At 41.1% G+C, this 27,727-nt stretch overlaps 1 protein-coding gene across 2 annotated transcripts in view; it reads right to left on the bottom strand.

Moving 5' to 3' along the window:
• Positions 1-27,727, bottom strand: part of rai14 (retinoic acid induced 14) — a 55,860-nt gene that overhangs the window by 12,005 nt on the left and 16,128 nt on the right. For both annotated transcript variants that reach the window (XM_082538270.1, XM_082538271.1), the window contains exons 3-9: positions 17,184-17,314; positions 14,739-14,827; positions 14,484-14,548; positions 13,114-13,171; positions 12,797-12,867; positions 798-904; positions 460-644 (exon numbers count right to left, since the gene is read on the bottom strand). In XM_082538270.1, the coding sequence (XP_082394396.1) occupies positions 460-644; positions 798-904; positions 12,797-12,867; positions 13,114-13,171; positions 14,484-14,548; positions 14,739-14,827; positions 17,184-17,314 (706 nt within the window). The remainder of the gene's footprint in view (positions 1-459; positions 645-797; positions 905-12,796; positions 12,868-13,113; positions 13,172-14,483; positions 14,549-14,738; positions 14,828-17,183; positions 17,315-27,727) is intronic.

Raw genomic sequence — 27,727 nt, 5'->3', positions numbered from 1 at the left:
TAGGTACAACACACTAAACATCTAAGAAAAATTCAACAGTAACAGGAAACCAACTGCAGGTGGCAGTGTTAACTTGTGTTGAACCCAGAGCAGTATGGATCTCTGTCTCACAGGGGCAGTATGTGTGTTTTTATTGGCACTGATCAGGTTTTGGGAGGGCAAAAAAACCCTGAAAGCATTAAGACTGGATCTCACATTGTTTTTGGTTAGGGTTAAGACTGAGATTAGGTACAGAGTAAGTTTCCCTGGAAATGTACTGGTTCACTGCAATGCCCTTAAGGGGGGAGGGGGAAAAAACTAAAAACAAATATGCCTGCCTACCGCAGCCTGAGTGACATTGTCCGCAAAATTTACATACAAACCTTTACTGAATACTTCCTCAACACTTGCATAAAGCCACCTGCACTCACTTCCTATCTTTCTCTGAACTGTAGGTTTGTGTTTATGCACAACTCTTACCTGAGACCTGATGCTTGTTTAGTGCAGCTGAAAGGGCAGTTTTGGTTTCAGAGCTGCCTGAGACCTTAGCGTAATGTAAAACCTCATGGCCTTCTGCATCTACAGCTGACAAGTCTGCTCCTCTCTGAACCAACACTTCAACAACAGATACTGCGTTGGACTCGGTTGCGAGCATCAAGGCCGTCCTACAACACAGACAACACAGCATACTGATCACCACTTCAACATCAATCAAATATCCTACAATGAGCAACAATTTATTTGTAATTTTTTCCCTGTGTCTTATTGTGTGTCGACTTTGTTGGGGTCTTTTTTTGTTGTTTTTTTGTTTTGTATACCTGCCACTGTTGTCAGAAGTGTTGATTTCAGAACCAAAGTCGAGCAAAGTGCTGCATACTTCTGCATGACTGTGTTTGGCTGCCAACAGCAAGGAAGTGAGGCCATCCTATAGGAGAAACAAACATAAAAACGAGAAAACAAAATGACTAAAATCATCCTATAGAGAAAAATAAAAGACAAGACAACATGACACAGATTTAAATGGACGCACACCCACAGCAATATAACTAGTCACAGCGTGGGCCTTGACAGACTATGGTAACTGTGTGTAAGGTGAGAAAAATCTCAGGCCTGTGTGAAAAATGAGTGAATGTCTGCTGCTCTAAATGAATTCCCCAGCAGATAAACAGAAAAAATTCAGATGGTATGTTTAAGATGAAAGAAATAAGAGCATGGGAAAATCCCCCAAATCATATTACTGATTGAGCTCAGCAGGTTGCAGAGAGTTGGTGGATGACTGCAGTATTTCATAAGACAGGCTATCCCATTTTTCTCCAGGACTGTCAGGGTCTGACCCCAAGTGTAACCCTTCACTTAACCTCAGTCTTGTAATGCTCAAGCATAAATATTTGACTGCCTAAGATGGATAAGGGAACTTCCCAGTCTAGAGAGAGCTACTTCATCACAGGCATAAGGGTATACAGTGGCTTGCAAAAGTATTCGGCGCCCTTGAACTTTTCCACATTTTGTCACATTACAGCCACAAACATGAATCAATTTTATTGGAATTCCACGTGAAAGACCAACACAAAGTGGTGCACACATGAGAAGTGGAACGAAAATCATACATGATTCCAAACATTTTTTACAAATAAATAACTGAAAAGTGGGGTGTGCGTAATTATTCAACCCCCTGAGTCAATACTTTGTAGAATCACCTTTTGCTGCAATTACAGCTGCCAGTCTTTTAGGGTATGTCTCTACCAGCTTTGCACATCTAGAGACTGAAATCCTTGCCCATTCTTCTTTGCAAAACAGCTCCAGCTCAGTCAGGTTAGATGGACAGCGTTTGTGAACAGCAGTTTTCAGATCTTGCCACAGATTCTTGATTGGATTTAGACACCAGACAGGTCAGGGATAATTATTGAGAAATTTAAAGCAGGCTTAGGCTACAAAAAGATTTCCCAAGCCTTGAACATCCCACGGAGCACTGTTCAAGCGATCATTCAGAAATGGAAGGAGTATGGCACAACTGTAAACCTACCAAGACAAGGCCGTCCACCTAAACTCACAGACCGAACAAGGAGAGCGCTGATCAGAAATGCAGCCAAGAGGCCCATGGTGACTCTGGACAAGCTGCAGAGATCTACAGCTCAGGTGGGGGAATCTGTCCATAGGACAACTATTAGTCGTGCACTGCACAAAGTTGGCCTTTATGGAAGAGTGGCAAGAAGAAAGTCATTGTTAACAGAAAACCATAAGAAGTCCCATTTGCAGTTTGCAACAAGCCATGTGGGGGACACAGCAAACATGTGGAAGAAGGTGCTCTGGTCAGATGAGACCAAAATGGAACTTTCTGGTGGCCAAAATGCAAAGCGCTATTTGTGGCGGAAAAATAACACTACACATCACTCTGAACACACCATCCCCACTGTCAAATATGGTGGTGGCAGCATCATGCTCTGGGGGTGCTTCTCTTCAGCAGGGACAGGGAAGCTGGTCAGAGTTGATGGGAAGATGGATGGAGCCAAATACAGGGCAATCTTGGAAGAAAACATCTTGGAATCTGCAAAAGACTTGAGACTGGGGCGGAGGTTCGCCTTCCAGCAGGACAACGACCCTAAACATGAAGCCAGGGCAACAATGGAATGGTTTAAAACAAAACATATCCATGTGTTAGAATGACCCAGTCAAAGTCCAGATCTAAATCCAATCGAGAATCTGTGGCAAGATCTGAAAACTACTGTTCACAAACGCTGTCCATCTAACCTGACTGAGCTGGAGCTGTTTTGCAAAGAAGAATGGGCAAGGATTTCAGTCTCTAGATGTGCAAAGCTGGTAGAGACATGCCCTAAAAGACTGGCAGCTGTAATTGCAGCAAAAGGTGGTTCTACAAAGTATTGACTCAGGGAGCTGAATAATTACGCACACCCCGCTTTGCAGTTATTTATTTGTAACAAATGTTTGGAATCATGTATGATTTTCGTTCCACTTCTCACGTGTGCACCACTTTGTGTTGGTCTTTCACGTGGAATTCCAATAAAATTGATTCATGTTTGTGGCTGTAATGTGACAAAATGTGAAAAAGTTCAAGGGGGCCGAATACTTTTGCAAGCCACTGTAGTTTCTAAAAACTATGAGGAGCAATAGATAATACTCTTCAGCACTGAGTTGTTTAACAGACATTTCCACTGTGAAACATGTTTGGGGGAGGGGGATCCAAGTCTTTCCTGAAAAAAAAAAAAAAAAAAAAGTAGGAAAACGAACTTCAAGAAGCACTAACGTCTGTCAGCATAGTTTTGTGTGTGTTTTATATTACAAGGCTGCTGCTTTCACACACCACAGAGAACAGAACTATGCTCTGGGTTCCTCTGAGCTCTGCTAAACACTAACAGGCATGTGTCTGTGTTTGCCCTGTCTGTGTTTTATATTTCTCTGGAATCTAAAAGACAGAAGTAATTTTGTTCTTCTCTGGGTAATAGGTTCAATGCGTGTGTATAAAGGCATGTGGGCGCACAGGTGTATTACTGCTAGTTTGCTGGCATGTGTTACTCGCTGTGTTTCTAACTTGCTGTCATCGTGTCTGACATTTAAAGCCATATTACCCAAATATGGGCAACAGTGTAAACGCTGGGCAGAGGTGATGCATGACAAGTTAACTGTTAGGACAAGGTGTTACAGTCAGAGAGGCCTGTCAATCAAGACAACTAAAATAAAAACACAGCTCTGCTTAAACCTGAATACACTCACCATGCAACAGTATTCTCAGCATTACCATTATATGTTCATTTGCCACCTGAAAACTGGTTTAAATCCAAACAGTGTCTTTGTTTGTATGAACAGGATCCTAAAACCGTCAGTCTGCTGGTTGCATGTACAGTCAATGGCTACTTAATTAGTTACACATTGCTAGCCCTGGGTTAGACCTTTTGCTTTCAGGCCCACCATAATACTTCATGGCACAGATTCAACAAGGTGCTGAAAATATTTCTTTAAAACATTTGGTCCATATTGACATGACAGCATCACATAGTTCCTGAAGACTTGTCAGATGACACATCCATGATGACAATCTCCTGTTTCACCACACCACAAAGGTGCTCTGTTGGACTGAGATCTGGTGGCAATTCGAGTACAGTGAACATATTGTCATGCTCAAGAAACCAGTTTGAAATATGAGTTTGGTGAAATGGGGCTTTATCCTGCTGGAAGCAGTTAACAGAAGTTGTCACAAAGGGATACACATGGTCAGTAACAATGCTCAGGTAGGTTGTGGTGTTTTTTTTTAAACAATGCTCAGTTGGTACTAAGGGACCAAAGTGTGCCAAAAAAATATGCCCCCCAAATATTACACTGCCACCACAAGCCTGAACTGTTGATACTAGGCAGGATAGATCAATGTTTTCATGTTGTTTCCACTAAATTCTCATCCAACCGTCTAAATATTGCAGCAGAAATTAAGACTTGTCAGATGAGGCAAACATTTTTCCAATTTGTCCAATTTTAAACTGCAATCTCAGTTTTCTGTTCTTTACTGACAGGACTCGCTTCCAGTGTGGTCTTCTCATGCTTTTTATATTTATAATGTAATAAAACTGAGACACACAGTTGAAACTGCGCTTCTTTTTCTGAGCTATTTCTGAACTATAATAAAGGTTTAATTAAATTTCTTTACACTGACTGAAGGGGCACTTTCACTGGTCCGGCCCACTTAAACTCAAAATGTGCTATATGTGACCCAGAATATAAAATTTGACAGTTTAACTGTTCTATAGTGGTGGTTGTGCAGGAAAATCCCAGTAAATCAGCAGTTTTTAATATACTGAGACCAGCCCATCTAACATCAACAAACATGCTAAATTCAGTCACTTAAATCACCTTTCTTCCCCATGCTGTTTGAACTTCATTGTAATTTTAATATGTTTGTCTGAAACAGGTCTTGCTAGTAAATGAGACATTGAGACTCAGTGGGGCTACCTCTATAAATTAACCTCTATAATTAAAATAATAATAATAATAATAATAATCAGGTAATCTATATCTTAAAGGCACTGAGTTTCACAACAAGCAGCTGACCAGCTATACCTAATGAAGTTGTTGATTTTGGTCATTAAACATAGAAGATAATGGACCAGACATCTTGGAGCCTAACAAAACCAGATCATTTACAAGTAGCTGCATACTTTCATTTTCTTGTTTCATGTACACACTGATACTGCACATACATGCAGGCCTCTGCATGTGACTATTAAATGTAAGAACAACACCTCTTACTCATGAAAAATGGCAGGAAAATGAATCAGTGGGAAGAGTCTCAGTTCTCAGGTAGTTGAGCGCCATTAAAGACAACAATCATTTTATGTTGTAGAAATATTTATCTTTGTTTCCAATCTTGCACTCACCCAGCTACTTCCTTGTATACTGTATATGGATGTTCTCCACTATACGAGCCAAAATTTGACTCATGCTTTAATTTTAGCCATGCTGCCAGGAATGCACACAAATGCTGTAATTTTGCCATGTAGAAATGTTTGAGCTATGACTCGAAAGCAGGGTACACGTATTACCCCAACGCAGATCACAAACTGTGTTTAACATAAGGAAAATGAGCAGTTACACAGAGCCAGTCATTATAAAGACAGGACAGCTGAGCACCTTGTGATGTGAGCTTTCAAAAGGACAGTTCACTTCAAAATAAAATATAAATTTTTTTTCCTCAGTTTGGTATAATTGAAATGGATCCTAACTGCGCCCACCAACCAAATGAAGGACACAGTTATAGTCAATTTCTACAATTCAAATTCAAATTTTATTTGTCACGTACACAGTCATACATAGTACGATATGTAGTGAAATGCTTGGACAACTGCTCGTGACCTAAAGAAAACAAAAAAGGAAAAGGCTATGAATAAGATAGGAAATAAATATGAAAAATTAAAAAGGGTAAATTTAACTAGGAAGGAATAAAATATAAATTAAGGTTAAAAATGAAATAACTGTACAACACAAATTAGAATGAAGGGTAAATTTAACTGGGAGAATAAGATAAAATATATAAATTAAAGTTGAAAATAAAATAACTGTACAACAAAATACACAATATAGAACTATATAAGAATGTATGAAGAAATATAAATAAATATATACACAATAACAGCAGCATATACACAATAACAGCAGCGTGATTTAAGTAATGAAGTGAAACAATGTCCAGAATGTCCAGTGTGTGTAAGAACTGTATGTGTGGGTCAGTACTGTGTGGTGGTGTGATTGAGAGACCGTATCGCCTGCGGGAAGAAGCTCCTCCTCAGTCTCTCTGTGTTGGTCTTCAGGGAGCGGAATCGCTTTCCTGACCTCAACAGAGAGAACAGTCTGTTGTTGGGATGGCTGAGGTCCTTCACGATCTTCTTGGCCTTGGTCCAGCACCGCCTGCTGTAGATTGAGTGCAGGTCAGGGAGCTCGGAGCGGATGGTGCGCTCAGCTGACCGCACAACCCTCTGTAGAGCTCGTCTGTCCTGCATGGTGCTGTTCCCGAACCAGGTTAAGATGTTTCCCGTCAGGATGCTCTCTATGGTGCAGGAGTAAAAGTTCCTGAGCACCTTGGAGGGCAGTTGGAAGTCTCTCAAGCGTCTGAGGTGGTAGAGACGCTGACGGGCCTTTTTCACCACGGTGTTGATGTGACAGGACCATGACAGGTCCTGCGTGATGTGAACTCCGAGGTATTTGAAGCTGTCCACTCTCTCCACTGGGCAGTCGTTGATGACAGGGGTCTGGTAGTTCCTCTCCTGCTTAGTGCTGAAGTCCACTATCAGCTCCTTTGTCTTACTGACGTTTAGAAGGAGGTTGTTCCTCTGGCACCAGTTCTCCAGATTCCTAATCTCCTTCAGGTAGGCCGTCTCGTTGTTATCAGAGATCAGGCCCACCACGACGGTGTCGTCAGCAAACTTGATGATGGTGGTGGAGCTGGTAGTGGCCACACAGTCATATGTGTACAAAGAGTACAGCAGGGGGCTCAGAACACACCCCTGGGGGGCTCCAGTGCTGAGAGTGGTGGAGGCTGAGACATGTCCGCCCATCCTTACTGCCTGTGGTCTGCCAGTTAGGAAGTTGGAGATCCACAGACACATAGATGAGCTGAGTCCCAGATGCTCCAGCTTGGTGGTGAGTGTGGAGGGAATTATGGTGTTAAATGCAGAGCTGTAGTCTATGAAGAGCATTTTAACATAATTCCCCCTTCTAGTGTCCAAGTGAGTGAGTGATGTGTGGAGGAGATGAGAGATGGCATCGTCTGTGGAACGATTTGGACGGTAAGCAAACTGTAGTGGGTCCAGTGTGTCTGGTAGTGAAGAAATGATGAAGTCTCTGACCAGGCGTTCAAAGCACTTCATCACTACTGAGGTGAGGGCTACAGGGCGATAGTCATTGAGAGAAGCAGGGGTTTCTTCGGGACAGGAACAATGATGGACTCTTTGAAGCATGTGGGGATCACCGACTGAGATAGAGAGATGTTGAATATCTCAGTGAACACAGGAGCTAGCTGGTATGCGCAGTCTCTTAGGATACGACCTGGGATGCCGTCTGGTCCTGCTGCTTTCCTGGTGTTCACTCTCTTGAAGGCTCTCCTTACTTCATGCTCGGAGATGACGAGCATGTTTCCGGTGCTGGCAGTATCTTCCTGTCTGCAGCCGTTAGTGCCGCTAACACTAGCATTGTTGGAGACCTTAGCTGCAGCCTCGAAGCGAGCATAGAAAGTGTTCAGCTTGTCTGCCAGAGTCACGGCCGCGTTCGTCATACCGGTTGTTGGTGCTTTATAGTCCGTTATTGTCCTTAGTCCCCGCCACAGGCTCCTAGAGTCACTCTGTTGGAGTTGTGACTCTAGTTTCCTCCCGTAGCGCTGCTTCGCCTCTTTCACCGCCCTCCGCACGTTATATGACGCGGCTTTGTACGGGTCCATGTCCCCCGTCATGAGTCCCGTGTTGTAGGCAGCGGTGCGGGATCTCAGAGCGTCGCGGATGGTTTTATCCACCCACGGCTTCTGGTTGGGAAACGTTGTGATAGTCTTTGTCTCCACGGTATCATCCGCTAGTTTCCCGATGAATCCCACAACCGCTTCCGTAAACACGTTGACATCATCATCGGAGCTGTTTCTGAACATGCCCCAGTCTGCGTCATCGAGTGCGTCCTGTAACGCGGCCACCGATTGATCCGTCCAGCGCGCGACCTTCCTCTGAACCAGAACTTCCTGTTTCAGCCTTTGTTTGTATTTTGGGATGAGGAAGATGGCGGCGTGATCAGATTTGCCAAAAGGAGGGCGGGATTGTGCCTTGTAGCCGTCCTTGACTGTAGTGTAGCAGTGGTCCAGTGTCCTTTCACCTCTGGTGGGGCAGGAGATGTGTTGATAAAAGTTCAGCGCTGCGCGTTTGAGGTTGGCGCTATTAAAGTCCCCCGTCACAATAAGCGCAGCGTCCCGGTGTTGTGTCTGGTGCTGTGTGAGTGCCTCATGCAGCTCGCATAAGGCGGTGACCGTGTCCGCTTGTGGTGGAATATAAACGGCACTTATAATGACCGATGTAAATTCCCGAGGTAGATAAAAAGGACGACACATGATGGACAGCAGTTCCAGATTTGGTGTGCAGGAGCGTGTGAGAGGAACAACGTTCGCACTGTTGCACCAGTTGTTGTTCACCATTAAACACACGCCGCCTCCCCTTGACTTCCCCGAGTCCCGTGTCCTGTCCATGCGGTGAACCGAGAAGAACTCGGCCGGCTGGATGGCGTGGTCCGGCACCGCTGGGTTCAGCCATGTCTCGGTGAAGCAGAGGAGATTGCAGTCCCGAATGTCTCTCTGGAACTTTACCCTGCCCCTGAGGTCATCAAGCTTGTTCTCCAGTGACTGGACGTTGGCGAGCAGGATGCTAGGCAGAGGTGTGCGGTGTGCACGAGCTCTCAGCCTGTTCCTGACGCCGGCTCGCTTCCCTCTAGGCCGCCGCCGCTTCCCTTTGTTCTCCCTCAAGATCTCACTCGGCCAGCTCGGATCCGGAGTTAAAAACTTCGAATTGTGAGTACATTGTAAACAATAGAAACAAGAGTGTCACTGTCATACCTAATGTACCCAATGGTGGTGATTTTGCCGATTTAGAAACGCTGAAAACTAACTTAAAAAACAAAGACAAAGAAAAAGTGGTCGGAGCAGTCGTGACGGCAGCCGACCTCACCGGCGCCATCTTTAAAAATTTATGATTATTTCACAAGCAAGACTCTACGATTATGCCCTCCTTCACATTTTTTAAAGCCTTCCTGCAGTGATAAAGTTGGCAAGTATATCACAGCTCAAAGGGCAACAGTTCCTACATGAAGCGGCTAACAACTAGCAACCAGTTCATGATTTCTGTAAAGAGACACCGCTTTTTCTGACTTTTTCAATGCATTTTCTTTTCTTTTGCTTTGAGCACCACACCTCTGTCTTCAGCAGGTAGCTCCAACATTTAGCAACTGAATCCTAAGCAATCTAGATGAATAAACAACACTACAGCTCAGGGGAACTTGTACGTTTATGGTATACTACAACCTCAGATGAAGCTTAATTGTGTTTGCAGCATTTCTGCAGTCTTAGACTATTTCAAACATATCTTACTACAACACTGTATTGCAGTAGTTGCTTGTGTATGATCAAGTTTATTCCCAGTTGCTCCGTTTAAAGGGGCTCCTTCAGTTATGTAAAAGTAGTGCAGAAATATTACTTTACAAGTAAAATGTAAACATACTTCATTACTCAGGTAAAAGTAACTTAGTTAAGATTTTAAGTGACCACAGTGAGCATACTCTATCCACAGTTGCTCTCTCACTGTGTGATAATTATACATCAGTGTGTAAACAATTTACTGCACTACTTGCTCAACCTAACTGTTTAATAGATAACAGCTAAATGTGTAATACTACATCATATGAATATATGAGCACATCATATCAATGTCAAATTATAACAGGCAATAAAAAAGTATCTAGAAATGCCAAGAAACGGAGAGTAAATAGTAGAGTAAAAAATCTCAACCCACTCAAATCCAAATACACGGATGCTGAAGAATTATGAGGGCATAACAATGAATTGCGCCAAAGCTGAGCTTTAAATATTATGCTAATTTTCAGCTCCACAGTTTTATTCTTGGACTCTTCTACAGCTTTGCAGAGTTCAAAAATAATCCTTATTATATTTTAGTCATGTCTTAATCTATGAATATTTTGGGAAGAGATATTAAAGGCACTTAAAGAGGTATTCCACCAAATGATCTGAAGATGCCACTTCTTCAGATGGGTCAAATATTAGAGGAATACTGATGAAAGAGCTAAATGTAGGCACTAATCAAGTGTAGCACAGTTAGAGAGCTTAAACCTGAGCCCTTCATAGTATACCAATTAGATCAAGAAATAGATATCAGGTGGAACCAACAACATGCTCCCTTAGACTTCAAAAAGATGTCTATCAAATGGAGGTGTCTGACCATGGTGATCATGACTTGGTGATTAGATCTGAATTCAAAACAATACAAGTATTGTTTAGTCCATCTTCTCATGCATACACACAACAGCAGGATTTTCGTTTCTTTCTTCTTTCCCTCTCTTACCATTACTTTTGTTTTTGCTGTTATTTATGTATATTTATTTTAATTTAGTTTATCTATTTAATTTTATACCCATTTCCACAATCTGTGTATTTACTTTACCAGTTTTGTTAAGATTTCAAGCTATGGCACACATGGCTCCAAAACAGAAAAGCATGAATTTGTATTGCACACACTTTAGTACAGTCCTTCAGTTCATCTTCTGAAATAAGTCGTTTCAGCTATTCTAAGTTAGCCTGCCCTTTAAGTTAGCTTTCTTCTGATTGGCTGCTGCTCTGAAACACTTTTTTTTTTTTTTTTTAATATAAATAGCAGGTAGATGGGACTGCTGCACTCACAGCCGGAACTGTGTGCCTGAGACGACCATACAAGGACATCCACTGTCAATGACATCATAGAAGAATCAAGAGTAGGAAAAAACTTTGGCTCACAGAGATTACTTGTACATATCCTGGCCTCTTTATCTGAAACTTTAAAAATAAATGACAGAAATCAAGCAAAGGTTTCTCCTCCCCTTTCGTCCAACAGCAGTAAGGTTTCATATTACAGTTTACATTTACCTCTTCTCCTCTATACACATTCTTTGACACATGTCAGGCCTAGCAGCTGTCCCTCTGTTTCTTTCAAGATATTCCTGAGGTCATCTGGATCCGGTCTTTTATCAGTTCCCAGAGTCAGAACCAGACACGGAGAAGCTGCATTCAGCTTTTATGCTCCTTATATCTGGAACAAACTCCCAGAAAGCCTCAGATCAGCTGAAACACTCAGTTTATTTAAATCCAGGTTGAAGACTCACCTATTCTCAGCTGCATTTGAATAAAGCACCAAATCCACACTTTAAGCTTAAATTTCAAAACTTACATTTAACTACTGATTTTATCTATTGTTGATTTTATATACTGTTTTGTTTGTTTGTTAATTAGTTTGTTTGCTTGTTTTAATCAATTTTAAATCATGCTTTTTATTTGTTTTTGTTTCTAATGTCTCTGTAAAGCACTTTGAATCACCTTGTTGTTAAATTGTGCTATACAAATAAACTTGCCTTGCCTTGCCTGAGTGTTTGTTTAAGTCACAAATATATAATCAGGTACAGAGTTACTCCATAGTGTATTGCAAAGCAAAACATCCCTGGTTAAATCCCAGGAGGAAACATCCCATAAGGCATCCGGCATTTAAAAAAGTAAATAAATACACGCACACACGTGCATGGAGCTACCTGCTGTGGTGACCTCTTGTGAATAAGAGAACAGCTGAAAGTAACTTATATAACCAGGTACAGATATATATTACAGCGTATGCCCGAGGCTAACAAGCCGGCCTGCATTCATGCATTCACAGTCTACATGTCCACAAAACAAAGAAAGAGCTTTGCAAACCTCACATACAGATTTTCAGATTTCGCTGGCTGGACCACTTTCATTCAACAAGAAAATATGAATACCAAAATTCAAATTGCACCACTATTTACAGTTAGATTCTCACCAGTCCAATATGCATCAAGAAAAATGTTTTGTCTATTATTTATTGTCTATTATTGTCTTACTATTTTATGAAGAATACAAGTAAAAGTCACAAGAAACTGGCAGGGCCAGGATTTGAAACTACACTTAAGCTACAACTCCAAAAAGCACACGGTACAAAGTGGTCACAAGAACCAGTTTAAGAAGCTTGAACATACAAACTGCCATTGATTTAAACATGAAAAATTGCTAAAATTAATTTTAATCGGAAACAACAGAACATCTTTTCATATAGGCTGACAGACCATCAGTTTCTGTTGTACACAAATGCACACACACAAAATTTCATGCTCACACAACCCCAGCCAGACAGAAACCACAGGCATGGTGCGTCACTGCAATGGAGACCACATGTCTGCGGCTTGCATTCCCACAGTACGCTGATTTTTTTACCACACACACACACACACACACACACACACACACACACACACACACACACACACACACACACACACCAATATTAATCCTCAAGCAGTCAGTTAATGAGGAGCCTTTATAATGTGGATTAACAACTATTTGACATAAAACAATCAGAGTCAATAAACGGACAATGATTCCTCAAACAAATTCAATACATTCCTCCCTGGAAATGGACTCATTGAAGCACTTTTGTGGTCTTTCTTCTGTTTCAGAGCCCCCCCAATCTATTGAGCCAAAATAAGTCTGGGGAATGGACGAAAGAATGGAAGTACATACTGTGTCTTTAAGGTTGATGGGGCTTTTGAGTTCACACAGCAGTTGGACAATCTGGATGTTCCCGCTAGCAGCTGGAAGGGGGTGAAACAAAACAAGAGAAATTAAAACAAGAGAGTGAGGAAAAATAGGATTGTGTTTAACAGAAACTAACTGGGCTAAAATGCATTTTAGTCACTTACGACCAAATATGATGATTTTATTCAAATAAAATTAGAGCTTAAAACTAGTAGATATTATTCCACATCCCCAAAGCATAGCAGCCTTTTTTTTTTTTTTTTTTTCTATATCAGTGACTCTCAAGATCTTGATATACTTACCAGCGTGATGCAGAGCAGTCTTTCCTGATCCATCTACAGCATCGATAGGACATTTACTCTGGATAAAGTGGGAAAGTTATTAGTAACAATAGCATACAGTATACGCATACAGCATATGCAATGACTATTGTTAATCAAGTGAAATCATGAAAGGCCCCAAACAACTCAAAATATACGTTTTAAATTTGGTTTGAAGTATCTGTGTGTTGCTTGCTTAATTTCAATTTTTTTTATAAACTGTGTATACACACTGGAGTTTATTATCTGAGGAACTGATGCCACAATCTGTTTGCCAGTGGTGCTTCAGGCAAATGCAATTTCATGTAATATTAGGTTATACCATAAATTCATACATCTGCAGTAAACAATTGTGGCGCGGGTGTGGTCTCTGGCCCGCTGCAGAGGAGGGCTGGCATGATGAGCTCCCGGGCTGGTGTTGGGGTCCAACGTCACAACAATATATGACTGAATGTTTTTGGTTCTTCTCTTTTTCACAGTACTGTGTTTTGCTATATACAAAAAGACTTGAATGACTATTTGATCAGCCAGGTGCATGTTGCAGAGATGCTGCCGACTATCACGAGGAAGTGAGGTCAGCAGATCAGAGCTGGATGTGTGTGTGTGTGTGTCTCTGCTAAGATCTGCTGACCAAAACCCAAACACGCACACACAAGAATCAGCAGATTGAAGAAATGAAGCAATAACATTTTTTGGTTTCAGGCATCTTCACTGAACAGTAAGATGATTCAAGATGTGGGTTTCACACACTGTTATTCATAAACAAGAACAAGTGGTCCTGCTGGGTGACACTGACAGTCACAATCAAAACAATCTTAAGTTAATATTTATATCAGTTCTTTGTTGTATAACACATCTTGAAGTCATGTTGCCTAATCATTTATACCCAACATAATTTATAGCCCTTATATTAAGAACTATGTCAGCGGTCCACAACCTTTTTTGCGCCATGGACCAGTTTATGTCCGACAATATTTTCACAGGCTGGCCTTTAAGGTGTCGTGGATAAATACAACAAAATAACACCAGTACCAGTACAAAAAAGGGAAGATTTATTCATAACACACAGGAAAAGACCCAGGGAAATTGAGTTAATGTTAAAAATGCTTAAAAAACAAACAAAAAACGATAAAAACCCTGAAAACCATAAATTTCACACCCAAGCCTCAACTCTCGCGGCCCAGGGTTGGGGACCACTATGTCTCATCTTAACACTGAGAGACCAGGGTATATGTATTTTAAATATCTGGCTTGACAGACTGAATCAATTTCTTTTTAATTCAAAGGCATTTGGGGAGGGAAATTAAATCGTTTTAACTTAATAAAACCCAACTTCACTTCATGAGCTTTACCTGAATGAGTTTTCTGCAGCATTCGGTGTGGTTGTTTTTGGCAGCCAGGTGTAAAGGACTAAAACCTACACAAAGGGGAAAAAAAGAGAAAAACATGCACGCAGCAAGAAGACAGGCAAGTTGAGATAACGTATGTGAAATCTTATGTATCAGACAGTACATTACACCTGTTCATGTTACAGTATTTATAGAGGGAAACTCTCAAATTTATGCAGAAACTATTTTTTAAGTTATAGTGAATATAGCTATACATACCAGCAGCATCAGTGACTGACAGGTCAGCTCCATGAGCCAAGATGAAAGAGAGGCAGTCTATCTGACCACGAGCAGCAGCTACATGAAGACTACACACACACACACACACACACACACACACACACACACACACACACACACACACACACACACACACACACACACACACACACAATGTTAAAAGAACAAATTACACACACAGTACTTTGTTGCCAGTAGTTTTACAGCAACACAGATGCTTTTAACAGTTTTACAAATATTATAAAACATGGTGCAGCTCTGGTGAGAACCTTATGCTGCAGCAGTGAGTGCAAATAAAAGATTAAAAAAATAAATAAATAAAACGTTCATCTACTTTTCTGATTGCTCGGCCACACTAGTCCTCCATCTACGACTCTAAATTACACTGAAGAGTGATTTCTTAGTCTCCAATTAAAAGTTTTCACATTTTAGGAAATAAAGTTATTTGCTCACTCGCCTAAGTTTAGATGAGAAGATCAAACTACTCCCATATCTGTTAAATGCGACGCTCTGGTCCTTATAATGTAATACACTTATGCTTAGTTTCTTTAATCCCTCTCAGCAACTTAGCCGACTCAGCGTCTTCCTAGAGCCTCCTCTTGATTTTCGTTTCTTTTTTCTTTTTTTTTAAGCATGTGTGTTAATTAGAGGCTGTTGTATTTAGAATTCATAAACTTTGGACAGACCCAGTCTAGCTGTTTCCTTCTGCCTCTGGTCTTTATGCTCAACCAACTTTATATTTAGCAGAAAGGCATGGGAGCACCTCTTCTGCTCCAACTCAACATGAAACAAAATACGTGCACTTCCCAAAGGGTCAAACTATTTTTTTTAAAACCGTGTAACGAGTATGAGATTTGATCTTGTTGATACAAAAGCCAGTATTAATTATGCTTACAGATCAGATCCTTTATTGAAAGTAAAATATCGATTTCTTAATTAATATTCACCATGGAGAAGAAAAAAGTAGGTCTTCAGAGCTTTTTGACTGTCAGTGTTTCAGCCAGTCTTACAGTAGAAGAAGGTATTCACGTGACCCAGGTATGCAAAAGCTCCACTGCCACTGTTTTGCAATATGCAACTGCCAGAAAAACATGTCAGCACTGATAAAAGCAATGGATAAGCTTGGAAGTGATAGTATTTTAGGGAAGCTTTAGCTATAGCAAAACTAAATAAGTAAAAGAAGTTATTGGGCACAGCTTCAGTTCTTGCAATAAATACCCATTTACTGACCATTTCTAGAAAATCTGGTAAAGCGCTGACTTGTGAGCAGGAATGCTGTAAGTCGATATGACTGCGTATGCAAAAAAAAATTGCCCTGTGTATGCACTGTGTGCGCAGGTTTGTGCATATGCATGCAGCAAATGATCAATACGACCTCTTTCCACCTCAGTAAGATGAACGGGGGGAGGGCAAGCTCAGCCTTCCATCAGTGTGTGCGTAGGATACACATTCACACACACACAAACACACAAGTATGTCTACATGCCTTTCAGTCAGGTTTTATCACCATAGAGATACTGTAGACTCCCCCTTCGTGCGTGCTGAAAAGATCGGAGCATTGCGATTCCAAGCCCACACATTTGCCATGACTTACAAAGGCTTTGCATGCATTTGGATGTGTGTTTCTGTGTTCTAGCAGCACACAGAGGAAAAGGCCAAGGATGTGAACTACAGGTGAATGGGAAAATAAATGAAAACCTACATATTTGTTTTTCACTGCATTTATTCCTGAGATTTGATTTTCCTGGCTTTGTGAGAGCTGCTCTACAAATCAAGGTCAGAGGTGTTGAGTTTCAGAAAAAAAGAAAAGGGTCAAATATTAACACAAGCCTCTGCGTTATCACTAATACTAAGCGGTGACGCAACAGTAACCTCCACTGGCTCTGCGGAAGTGAACTTGCTTTCAAAACATAGAATCTCAGAGAGGCTGAATGAATGTCACCGTTTCAAGAAAAAGTAAGAGACATATTTTTAGATTGGCCATTCATTTTTAAAACTGTGCTGTGGAGCATGAAAGCAGTTATATAAGGCCATTACTTGAGAATCTGAGCATATAGTATAGACATATGTTTAATCTTTGAATTGAAAGGAAATGAGAAAATTCACTGTGCTTTGCTGGATATTTATTTTAAAACATGTGCAAGCTTGCCAGACAAAACCATGTTGGTGTCAACACTTAATGCATTTCTCTGGTTTGCAGCCTCAAGTCAGTTTGCTTCCCCCATGTCATCCTCATTCTACAAAAAGCACTGCAGACTGTGATCTCTGTGTGTCTATATCAACAAATTAGTTTTTATTTTAAGCAAAAGTTATGCTTTGACTTTATCGTCACCTCAGGAAAATCAAATGGAATTCTTGCACTGGAAACATAAACATTTAAATACCATCAGAAAAAAGTAAGTGGATAAGTCCAAGACCACTTACGCTGATTTGCCTTCACTGTCCAGCTTTACAGGATTGGCACCTTTCTTGGCAAGAAGGGATGAGACTTTCTCAACCTCGCCATGCTCCACTGCAGCAAGCAAGCGTTCATCGTTTTTGTTCCACTCATTTGTCTAAAGACAGAGGACAAAGAAGGAGAATAAAAGGTGGTGAAGAATATACGAAGACTACACAAAATATAAATATACAAATATATAACCCCATAAGGTTACAGTTAGGTGAGACGCTGTTAAATGGCAAGAATTTCATGTCAGCAACACATCTCAAAAAAGTAGGGACAGGGCCATGTTTACCACTGTGGAGATGTAGCGTTGACGTTGCCTTTCCACAGGCAATGATGCACTCCTGTACCATCAGAGATGGATGGTCCCTCTCCTCTTTAGCCCAGAGGACATTCTGTCCAGGTTTTACAAAAAGAATTTAAAATTTCTGACGATAAAACTATGTTTCTGGAAGTGAACCCAAACAGTGACTTCCATGAAAGAATCATGCCTGTTTTTAATGCAGGGCCACCTGAGAGCCTAAATAATATAGACATCAGATACTGATTTTTGGCATTGTCACTTGCACACATAGATTTTTCCAAATTCATAGGATTTATTGAAATTATGTACTGTAGATGATGAGATATTCAAATTTTGCACATTTTTCCACCATTTGTAAATGCAGCTTTTCAGACTGGTGAACCTCTGCCCATCTTTAATTCTTTAAATCTCTGCCTCTAAGATGTTCTTGTCATACCCAATCATGTTACTAACCTGTTGACAATTAACCTAATTAGACAGAAACTATTCTGCCAGCTTTTTCGTCTTAGTACCGCTTACTTTCCAGCTTTTTGTTGCCCCATGTAAACTTTTGAGATGTGTTACTGCCACCACCTTTTTTTTTTTTCTTTTTTTTTTTTAAATGCTACACATCCCAGTTTAAATATTTTCTTATTTGTTGTGAATAAACTATGGGTTTTATGATATTTGCAAATCAGTGTGTACTATTTTTATTGTATTGCATACACTGTCCCATATTTTTTATATTATCAAAGACTTTTACTGACTTTAAGACTTATCTCCTATCTACTAACTTATCAAATAATATCAATAATAATGTGAACAAATGGTATGCTCCATTTGTTAACACTCATATCAGCATGTTTACTTTGCAGTCAAAGTCACCGTGATGCCCAAAATGTGAGTAATGTTTCTCACAGGGAGGAATGTTTCTCGGCTCTGCTGTGGCCCACACAAAACATTTGTTATCATATGTGTACAAGAGCACACACTCACAGTATCCAGTCTAGACACACTCACCAAAGAACGCATACACAAACCAAATCGTCCTTTATACCACTGATAGGCTGCTCACACAGAAAGAAGTCAGCTATTGGAAAGCTTCTAGCCTGATCTCATTCAAACACCATCTTGCTACAGAGCAGTTTGATAGTACAAGATACAGCACAGCAAGCTTTAATTGCAGGATACAGCTATGAAATGAGCAAGATTTGGCATAGCTGAAACACTTCTATAATGACCTACTTTATTAACAGGAAATGTATTTAAGGAAACCTTTACTGGGGAATATTGGAAGAGGTTCCTTAAATCTAATAGCAGAATCAGGGAGAGAACTGAATCCATGACCCCAAACATAACAGCAAACAAGTTCATGCGTCAGCTATTCCTACAAACACCTGTGCATATTAGGATGCAGTACAGTATTAGATCTTGACCTGATAGCCCACTGACCTACACGTGACAAGAAGGTGAACTCTCTGACTCTAGAAATACCTGTGGTGGTAGACTGGATGCTATTTTAGGAGCGCAATAAGCAGGCAAAGCAACACAGAGTGTAAGTAACCTCTGTGGCAAACACCCAAATGCAACCACTGCAATACATTTTGCACAACTGGTGGAAAAATGCTGGGCTATAAAAATCCTGTCACTCCTGTCACCGAAAGAGCAAAGATGACCACTGAGCTCTGCAGCCTAATAAGCCACAAGGTAATTAACAGATTATTGAGTATGAAAAAATATTAAAATGTGTTTGTGTTTTCAAATGTAATGTGTAAGATGGCTGAGAACAGAGGAGTATTCCTGCTATTTTTTAAAAGCTAACTCTGGAAAAGCAATTCTTATCCAGCTGTAACTCAATACCACCCCCACGCACACATGATATCCATGTGGTAGCACGAGAAGGTTCTCTGACAGACTGGAAATAACAGATTGATTAGAAAAACATTCAGCTGGACATTGAGAAGACACAGGAAAAAAAATGGGGGGGGGGGGGGGGGGGGGTAAGATTTGAGGTGTGCAAGTTGAAGATGGGCTCTATCAGGCACATGTAATACATCCAAGAACCATTACAGATTTGATTTTAAATAAATTACAGAGAAACACTCCCTTAACACACATGGTGTTAAAATATAGCAACGTAACAAACAAGACTGGAAAACACCTGCACACATGCTGTACATGTGACAAAACATTTAATAAAGGGCTTTTAAATGTTTTATTAATCTCACCACACCACATACAATTATTAGTTCTTTCATTTAACCAAGAAGCCCCACTGAGAGCCAACTTCTTTTAAAAGGGAGAACTGTTTAAGGTGGGAGCCATATAAACTCAAAACATGCACAAAAACAAAAGTGCCCATTATATGTTAATGGAAAAAATACATGCAAATATAACTTCTGTTTGTTTACAAGAATACACAGGAACCTTTAAATTAACAGGTTTTTACAGCTTTCGGGTTTTATTTCCACCAGAGGACTAAGATTTACAACTAAACCCAAAATTTTGGGAGGAAAAAGCAAAACAAGGCTATTTTCACACATTAACTGCCATATATGTCACATGTTGGAAATTATCTGAGACATGATATTAATTAATTATTAGTTAATTAACTAAAATTGCTTTTTACTTTTACATTATTGTAAGTCTGGTGATTTCCTACATGCAGAGTGTACTTCAATCACTCATACAACATAGTTGTGCTTGGGATTGGAATAGAAATGACAAAAATGAGGTTAGAAAATAGAAATTAATACCAACTCTGTGCTTGTTTCCCCAAAACTTTGACTAATATAAACAAACAAATATAGTTTATTTACACAATTCAAGACATTTAATTAAACAGGGACAGTACTTGTTTAGTGTGGCCAGTGCTTTCCTTATCTTGTTTTGTGGAAACCAGGAAGGGCAGAACCTACTGTGGTAATTGAGTGCCTTTGTAATCCAGAAATAGTAGCAAAACAAACCCACCCCCTTGGATGACAGACTGAATATCAAAGCAGTCAGAGACACTTATTACTTAATTATAAATACTTGCAAAAACCCACCCTATGTGCTCTCTGGGCACTTTTTCAAATTCTTCATTTCACATTTACTGGAGAGTTGAACAAATTCCAGTATGAATGCAAATTTTGGTGAGTGTTAAAGTTACATTTGGTTGACATACGCTGAACATGTGACATGAATCAAATGCAAATGGAAAATGTAACAATGCATTTGCAGGGTTATGATGAAATGAACGTAATGTATAGGAAACTCAAAAGAGTTGGTATTTATAATAAATATGAAAACATATAGATGTACATAATTGCTATATGCATGGCGATGTTTGTGCAAAGTTTCATTCAGATTGGCCCACCCATTAAGGAGATAGACTAGGCTATTTAATACAAGCTGAAATTAAACTAATGCCTTTTCCTTGAAATGTGATCACACCCAAGGAGGAATAAAGCTCCCCTTAAAGATGGTCGGTCATACAAGCCTAAGGATCGGTGAGCTGAAGTGATGTATTTTTTTCAGTCAGGAGTTTTACTCCGCTATAATAAACGCCACTAGTACAAGCGTAGCAGCACCCTGCATATTTGCTTCAGTGGACATTTTTTCATGCTTTTGTTGGTTGTCAGTTACTTTGTTTCAAAGAACTTCAGAATATTTAGGTCAAAAGAACAGAGTAGAATGGCCCACTATCCCCATCTTTTAATTACTGCCTACTTCACAACATCTTTCACTTTTAGTACACTTCATCTAAAAGCCTACAATGTCTACAGTGTAGGGCGACACTTTAAATCATTTTTACCACTTCGCACTATTTTCAAGCAAGTCTTCCTTCCTGTGCAATAAAGTACTATGCTGGTTTTTAAACACCTACACAACAGGTGATGATATAGTTGGGATACAGTGGGATAGTGAATGCTGTGGTCCCATTAACAAGAACTGCATGTTGGGATAAAAATTGCCACTAGCACTGATGTCTACTATAACATGATCGCTCCTAATGGCCTACAGTATGTGGCTTTGCAAAGCCGAAGAAAGAATGAAGGGCAGTCGGATCAGAGCAGCATGACAGCAATAGCGTTAGACTACATTGTATTGGACAGATTTAAGTGGAGCGGAATGCACTGCTCCACTTTCAGCCACATACACAACCGGTGTCATCAACGGGAGGCTGATGAAATAATCATGTAGTGGCAGAGGTGATGTAATATCAGCAAAGATGTAAGCTCCAACAAAAAGGTTGAACAAGAAGTGTATTTTCAAGTTTTTCTACAACAAAAAAAAATGTATACAAATGTAAGACAGGCTTGGGGCATCGGGGGATTCCCCAAGAGCATCTTTCTCGGAGGGCTCAACCTGGGGTTGCGGTCATGGCCTATTAAGGGCTCTGTTGGCTCTTAGGTGACGGTTTTCTCGTGGCTGCGTGCAGCGGGGCCAGGGGAGGGTCTGTGCTGACGGTTACTGACCTGGTAGCCTGGCTGCCCCTGGGTGGGTCCGGGACGGGCGTGGGGTTCTGTGGGTGCTCCGTCTCTGGGCTGGGGCCCTGGCTGGGCCTTGGGGGCTTGGGTCCTGGTTGGTGTGTCGCCGGGATTGTGGGCGGGTGGGTGTATGGGGGCCTGGCCCTGGCGCAGGGTTCCGCCAGTGCATCGAGCCACCTGGGGGGCTCTTCAACTGGTGGGGGAGGCTGTTACATCATGCAGGAGGTCTCCTCTCTTCAGGAACTCACTCTGCAGGAGGGGGAGATATAGGAGAGGTGGAGGAAGATCTCAGCCTGGGCGTCTATTGTCTTGTGTAGTCTGGAAGCTGAGTGGATGACGGGGTGGGTGCAGTTTTCTCTGTGGTGGGGCCGGGCGGCGCTGCTGAACTGGGCCCCGGTCCGAATGGGCCTGGGCCCCCTTTCCCTGGCGGGTTGCGAAGTATGGGGATGCCTACTGGGGTCAGTGGGGGAGCTGGCCCCAGGGAGGGGTCACTTGCCCCTCCCTTCCTTCCCTCCTCATCTCTACAGGGAGTGCAGAATTATTAGGCAAGTTGTATTTTTGAGGAATAATTTTATTATTGAACAACAACCATGTTCTCAATGAACCCAAAAAACTCATTAATATCAAAGCTGAATGTTTTTGGAAGTAGTTTTTAGTTTTAGCTATTTTAGGGGGATATCTGTGTGTGCAGGTGACTATTACTGTGCATAATTATTAGGCAACTTAACAAAAAACAAATATATACCCATTTCAATTATTTATTTTTACCAGTGACACCAATATAACATCTCCACATTCACAAATATACATTTCTGACATTCAAAAACAAAACAAAAACAAATCAGCGACCAATATAGCCACCTTTCTTTGCAAGGACACTCAAAAGCCTGCCATCCATGGATTCTGTCAGTGTCTTGATCTGTTCACCATCAACATTGCGTGCAGCAGCAACCACAGCCTCCCAGACACTGTTCAGAGAGGTGTACTGTTTTCCCTCCTTGTAAATCTCACATTTGATGATGGACCACAGGTTCTCAATGGGGTTCAGATCAGGTGAACAAGGAGGCCATGTCATTAGTTTTTCTTCTTTTATACCCTTTCTTGCCAGCCACGCTGTGGAGTACTTGGACGCGTGTGATGGAGCATTGTCCTGCATGAAAATCATGTTTTTCTTGAAGGATGCAGACTTCTTCCTGTACCACTGCTTGAAGAAGGTGTCTTCCAGAAACTGGCAGTAGGACTGGGAGTTGAGCTTGACTCCATCCTCAACCCGAAAAGGCCCCACAAGCTCATCTTTGATGATACCAGCCCAAACCAGTACTCCACCTCCACCTTGCTGGCGTCTGAGTCGGACTGGAGCTCTCTTCCCTTTACCAATCCAGCCACGGGCCCATCCATCTGGCCCATCAAGACTCACTCTCATTTCATCAGTCTATAAAACCTTAGAAAAACCAGTCTTGAGATATTTCTTGGCCCAGTCTTGACGTTTCAGCTTGTGTGTCTTGTTCAGTGGTGGTCGTCTTTCAGCCTTTCTTACCTTGGCCATGTCTCTGAGTATTGCACACCTTGTGCTTTTGGGCACTCCAGTGATGTTGCAGCTCTGAAATATGGCCAAACTGGTGGCAAGTGGCATCTTGGCAGCTGCACGCTTGACTTTTCTCAGTTCATGGGCAGTTATTTTGCGCATTGGTTTTTCCACACGCTTCTTGCGACCCTGTTGACTATTTTGAATGAAACGCTTGATTGTTCGATGATCACGCTTCAGAAGCTTTGCAATTTTGAGACTGCTGCATCCCTCTGCAAGATATCTCACTATTTTTGACTTTTCTGAGCCTGTCAAGTCCTTCTTTTGACCCATTTTGCCAAAGGAAAGGGCGTTGCCTAATAATTATGCACACCTGATATAGGGTGTTGATGTCATTAGACCACACCCCTTCTCATTACAGAGATGCACATCACCTAATATGCTTAATTGGTAGTAGGCTTTCGAGCCTATACAGGTTGGAGTAAGAAAACATGCATGAAGAGGTTGATGTGGACAAAATACTCATTTGCCTAATAATTCTGCACTCCCTGTAGCTGCCTCCCTCGTCCTGCTCCACCACAATCACCCACACATGCAGGGCCTTGGGGTAAAGGTGTGTCACCAGGGTACAGGGGAGGCATCCCCCCCTCTGTCCCCTTCTGGCTGCCTGTGCCTCAATTTTATCCCACAACTTAAAGACATTCACATTATTCACACTCTCATAACACATACATATACGATCTTGGGGGTGGGCACGCTACACCGAATCCAAAAGACCATCAGGGTGTACAACCTCACCCCTGGCGTTGTCGCCCTCCTCTCAATTTTAAATACACGTAGACATTGAGGGCTATCAGGAGGGGCTGTGCGCTTACCAGCTGCTCTCTGGCAGGTAGCTCCATGCCCTCCTGGGTTTTTAATGCACCTTAGAACACACATGCATCAACACTACATATGAGCGGGCGGAGGGAGGTTTGGAGTCTTCACACACCCCTGTTCTCTGTTGCCTGTTGGAGCGGGGGGTCTGTGAGGAGGAGTTGGCTGTCCGATTGGGGTCTGGAATGTGGGGCCTCCTTGCTGCTGCCGAGGCACCTTGCCTCTACTCTCCTTATGTATGGCCTTATATAATCGCTATTACATTAACTGTGAGTCTGATCTCTCCCTTTCTGTTCCCACCAGCCAGCCAAACGTCTTTCATGTGGGTTGTTTGTTGTCTCTATGCTAATCTTTTTCCTCTATGCTCACCCTGCCCCAACCAGTCATGGCAGATGGCCAACCCGTCTCACAGCCTGGCTTAGGCCTATAATGCCTGAGGTCTTCCTGTTAAAATGGAGTTCTTCCTCACCACCACATCCAAGTGTTTGCTCACAGGGGATTGCTGGATCACAGGGGCTCTTTCTCTAATATTGTAGGACCTTGACCCTACACTATATGAATGTTTTTATCTACACCAAAAGGCAGACCAGTCCAAGTTTTTCTCATTAACCTTGAAGTGCTCATTAGAGCTGAAACAATTAGTTAACAGATTAGTCAACAAATATGATTTTACAGTGTTTTAACATAAACAATTATTAATCTGATCAAAGTAAAACTTGGCAGATTAATTATCACTGAAAAACAATAGATTAGCAGAAGTTTTGTTCCTTGTTATGTGTAAGCTGGACACAATGAAGCAAAAAGCAAAACAGATTTGAAAAACACTGACATAAGTGAGTGCACAACACATGAACCCTGAATAACTCTGAATAATATACACGTGCTTTGCCTAAGCAACATGTCACAGGTCACTTATTCTGAGATTATTAACTAGTAAGACCCCGCCATACTGCTTCTACTATGGGTTGTTACTTCCTCTCTCTCTTGGTTTCAGTCAGTTTCCCCTGCCTTTGGCTGTTTGCCGGTGTTAGTTTTAAGATCCCCCTTCTTTCTATTTCTAAGTCTGCATCAAGTGTTTACACTGCACTCAGAGTGTGTGTTCCCTCTCTGTCTTTGCCCTGACGCTCATTAAGACACACAAAGACTGTGCTGATAACACTAAGCGATTCCTGTTTGTCCAAGCCTGAAGCAGGCAGAAAGGGCAAGAACAAGAGAGCAAGAAGCCAGCATTTAACAGTAGTAAAGACCCAAGAAAAAGGAACTACCGGTACTGTGTTAGAAAAGATACTGAGGGACAGAAATACTAAAGTGGCATAACTCTGACTTCTGTTAACTTGTACTCTTTTCAAAGACTCACTCTTTTTCTACATGTGTTTCACAGGTATACATTTCTCTGTCAAGCTCTGAAACTCCTCTGCCCTTCTAAAGTAAATAGCAAACAGATGCCTATCGGTTGTGTGTGTGTTTGTGTGCCTGTTTGTTAACCTAAAGATCTGTGCATAAACAATTTGTGTTTTCCCTTCTTAGTTCTCAGAAGGAAAAATAAACTAATATCAGGAAGTAGTAATTCCTACATCAGATTCTGTATGTTTGTAGAGTTGCACTGCTAAGAGCAGATGTAGTTTAACACATAAACATTTACTTTCGGAAACCCAATAGTATTACCCTCAAATGACATTCATGTTGATCTAGGAATGAAAAGGTGTTTGTTCTACTTTCACTTTTCATGTAGTTCTGTTTACTTTCAATATGCTCTAAATCACTCAACCAAAAAAAAAAAAAAAAAAAAAAAGAGAACAGGACATCAACTTCTCTGAGCCAGCTGGTTAAGATTGACCCAAGAATCAGAAACACCAGAAGGCATCTGAGACGCTGTTGTTCAACAGATCTATGCAAAACTTTTCCCAGGAATTCTAATGTATATCCATGGTAAATTTCATTGAAATACAACAATTGCTTTGCCAGATGTCCTGTCAAGGATTAGGGAGTCATACAAGGAAAACTCATAAAAAGCAACATCTGTGTCTGTATAAGTAGGTAACAGACAAGATAAAAAAACTAGACATTAGAATTTAAAAAAAAGAAACACTGTGCCAGACAGGTAAATTTATTTAGTCACACACACACTACACTACTCGATTTGAAACTTGCACCAGTTAACTCACCTACATTTATCTTCATTATGTTTACTGGAGATATAATCTTTTTAGCTTTACTCACATTAAAAGTAGGTCAGACACAGATACAACAAGGTTTAACTGCAGTGGGGAAAAACACATCTATACAAGAAAGGGTATTTTCAGCTTGAGAACAGTTGAGATTCAGAAGAAGGCAGGACATACAGGAAGTGGTCAAGAGGATGTAAGAAAGAACAGTGTACAAAATAAAAGGAAAAGAAGCAGAAGAAAATACAGAGATTGGTGCATCAACAATATCTCTGCCCTTTGATCAAGCTGTGGACGTTAACTTCAAACCCCTTATCTGTAACAAAACAGATCCTCAAATGTCCTCAGACAATACATCCTTTCTCTAAGGCCACAGCTGAAACTGCTTACTGCCCTCTGTAGTACAAAAACACACAAGCACAAGTCCACACATACACATCACAATGGTTTAATAGACTCTGAAAGCAAGAATAGAAATGGTTAGCATAGAACTGTCAAACAAAGACCAGATGGTTGCTTTTGTAAGGAAAGATGCTGCCACATATTTCACAACACTGCCGAATGTGGGCCGCACGTTTAGATAATCAGACAAATTTACATCATGAGAGTATTTTCTAGTTTAACGCTCTTGTTTATAAATCTCCAGCAACATTTAGCACCACCCTTTCTTTACAAAAGATATTCCGCTCTAAAACTAGAGCATGCTGTAGTGCCCAACATAACATGTTTTGTGCACTGGACCATCAGGAGAGAGATCAGCACAAAAAAGCTCATGTAATTACTTTTTATGCTTCTATCTTAATCCATAGAAGCATAATTTATTAGACTTATATTTTCTATTACCAATCCTAATATGCAAATTAATTAGTAACCTAAGCTTTAAAATGTTATATAGACTCAGCTCTGCTGCAGGGATCACCAAATCAGCAGTGGGCAGGAGCAAGTGAAAAGATGTCTTTCATTCCCATTTAAATGGTTCGATGAAAAACTTTTATTCAATTATATTCCATTTTTATTAATATAGTGCCAATTTACACCAACAGTTGCCTTGAGGTGCTTTATATTACCAAGTAGAGAACATATAATATTAGAGAGAAAACCCAAACAATCAGACGATCCCCTGTGAGCAAGCACTTGGCGATGGTGGGAAGGAGAAAACTTCCTTTTAACAGGAAGAAACGTCTAGCAGAACCACGCTTAGGGT

Source organism: Aulonocara stuartgranti, assembly GCF_965226115.1.
Source record: "Aulonocara stuartgranti genome assembly, chromosome: 7".
Lineage (NCBI taxonomy): Eukaryota > Metazoa > Chordata > Actinopteri > Cichliformes > Cichlidae > Aulonocara > Aulonocara stuartgranti.
This window is presented reverse-complemented; position numbering and strand designations above follow the sequence as displayed.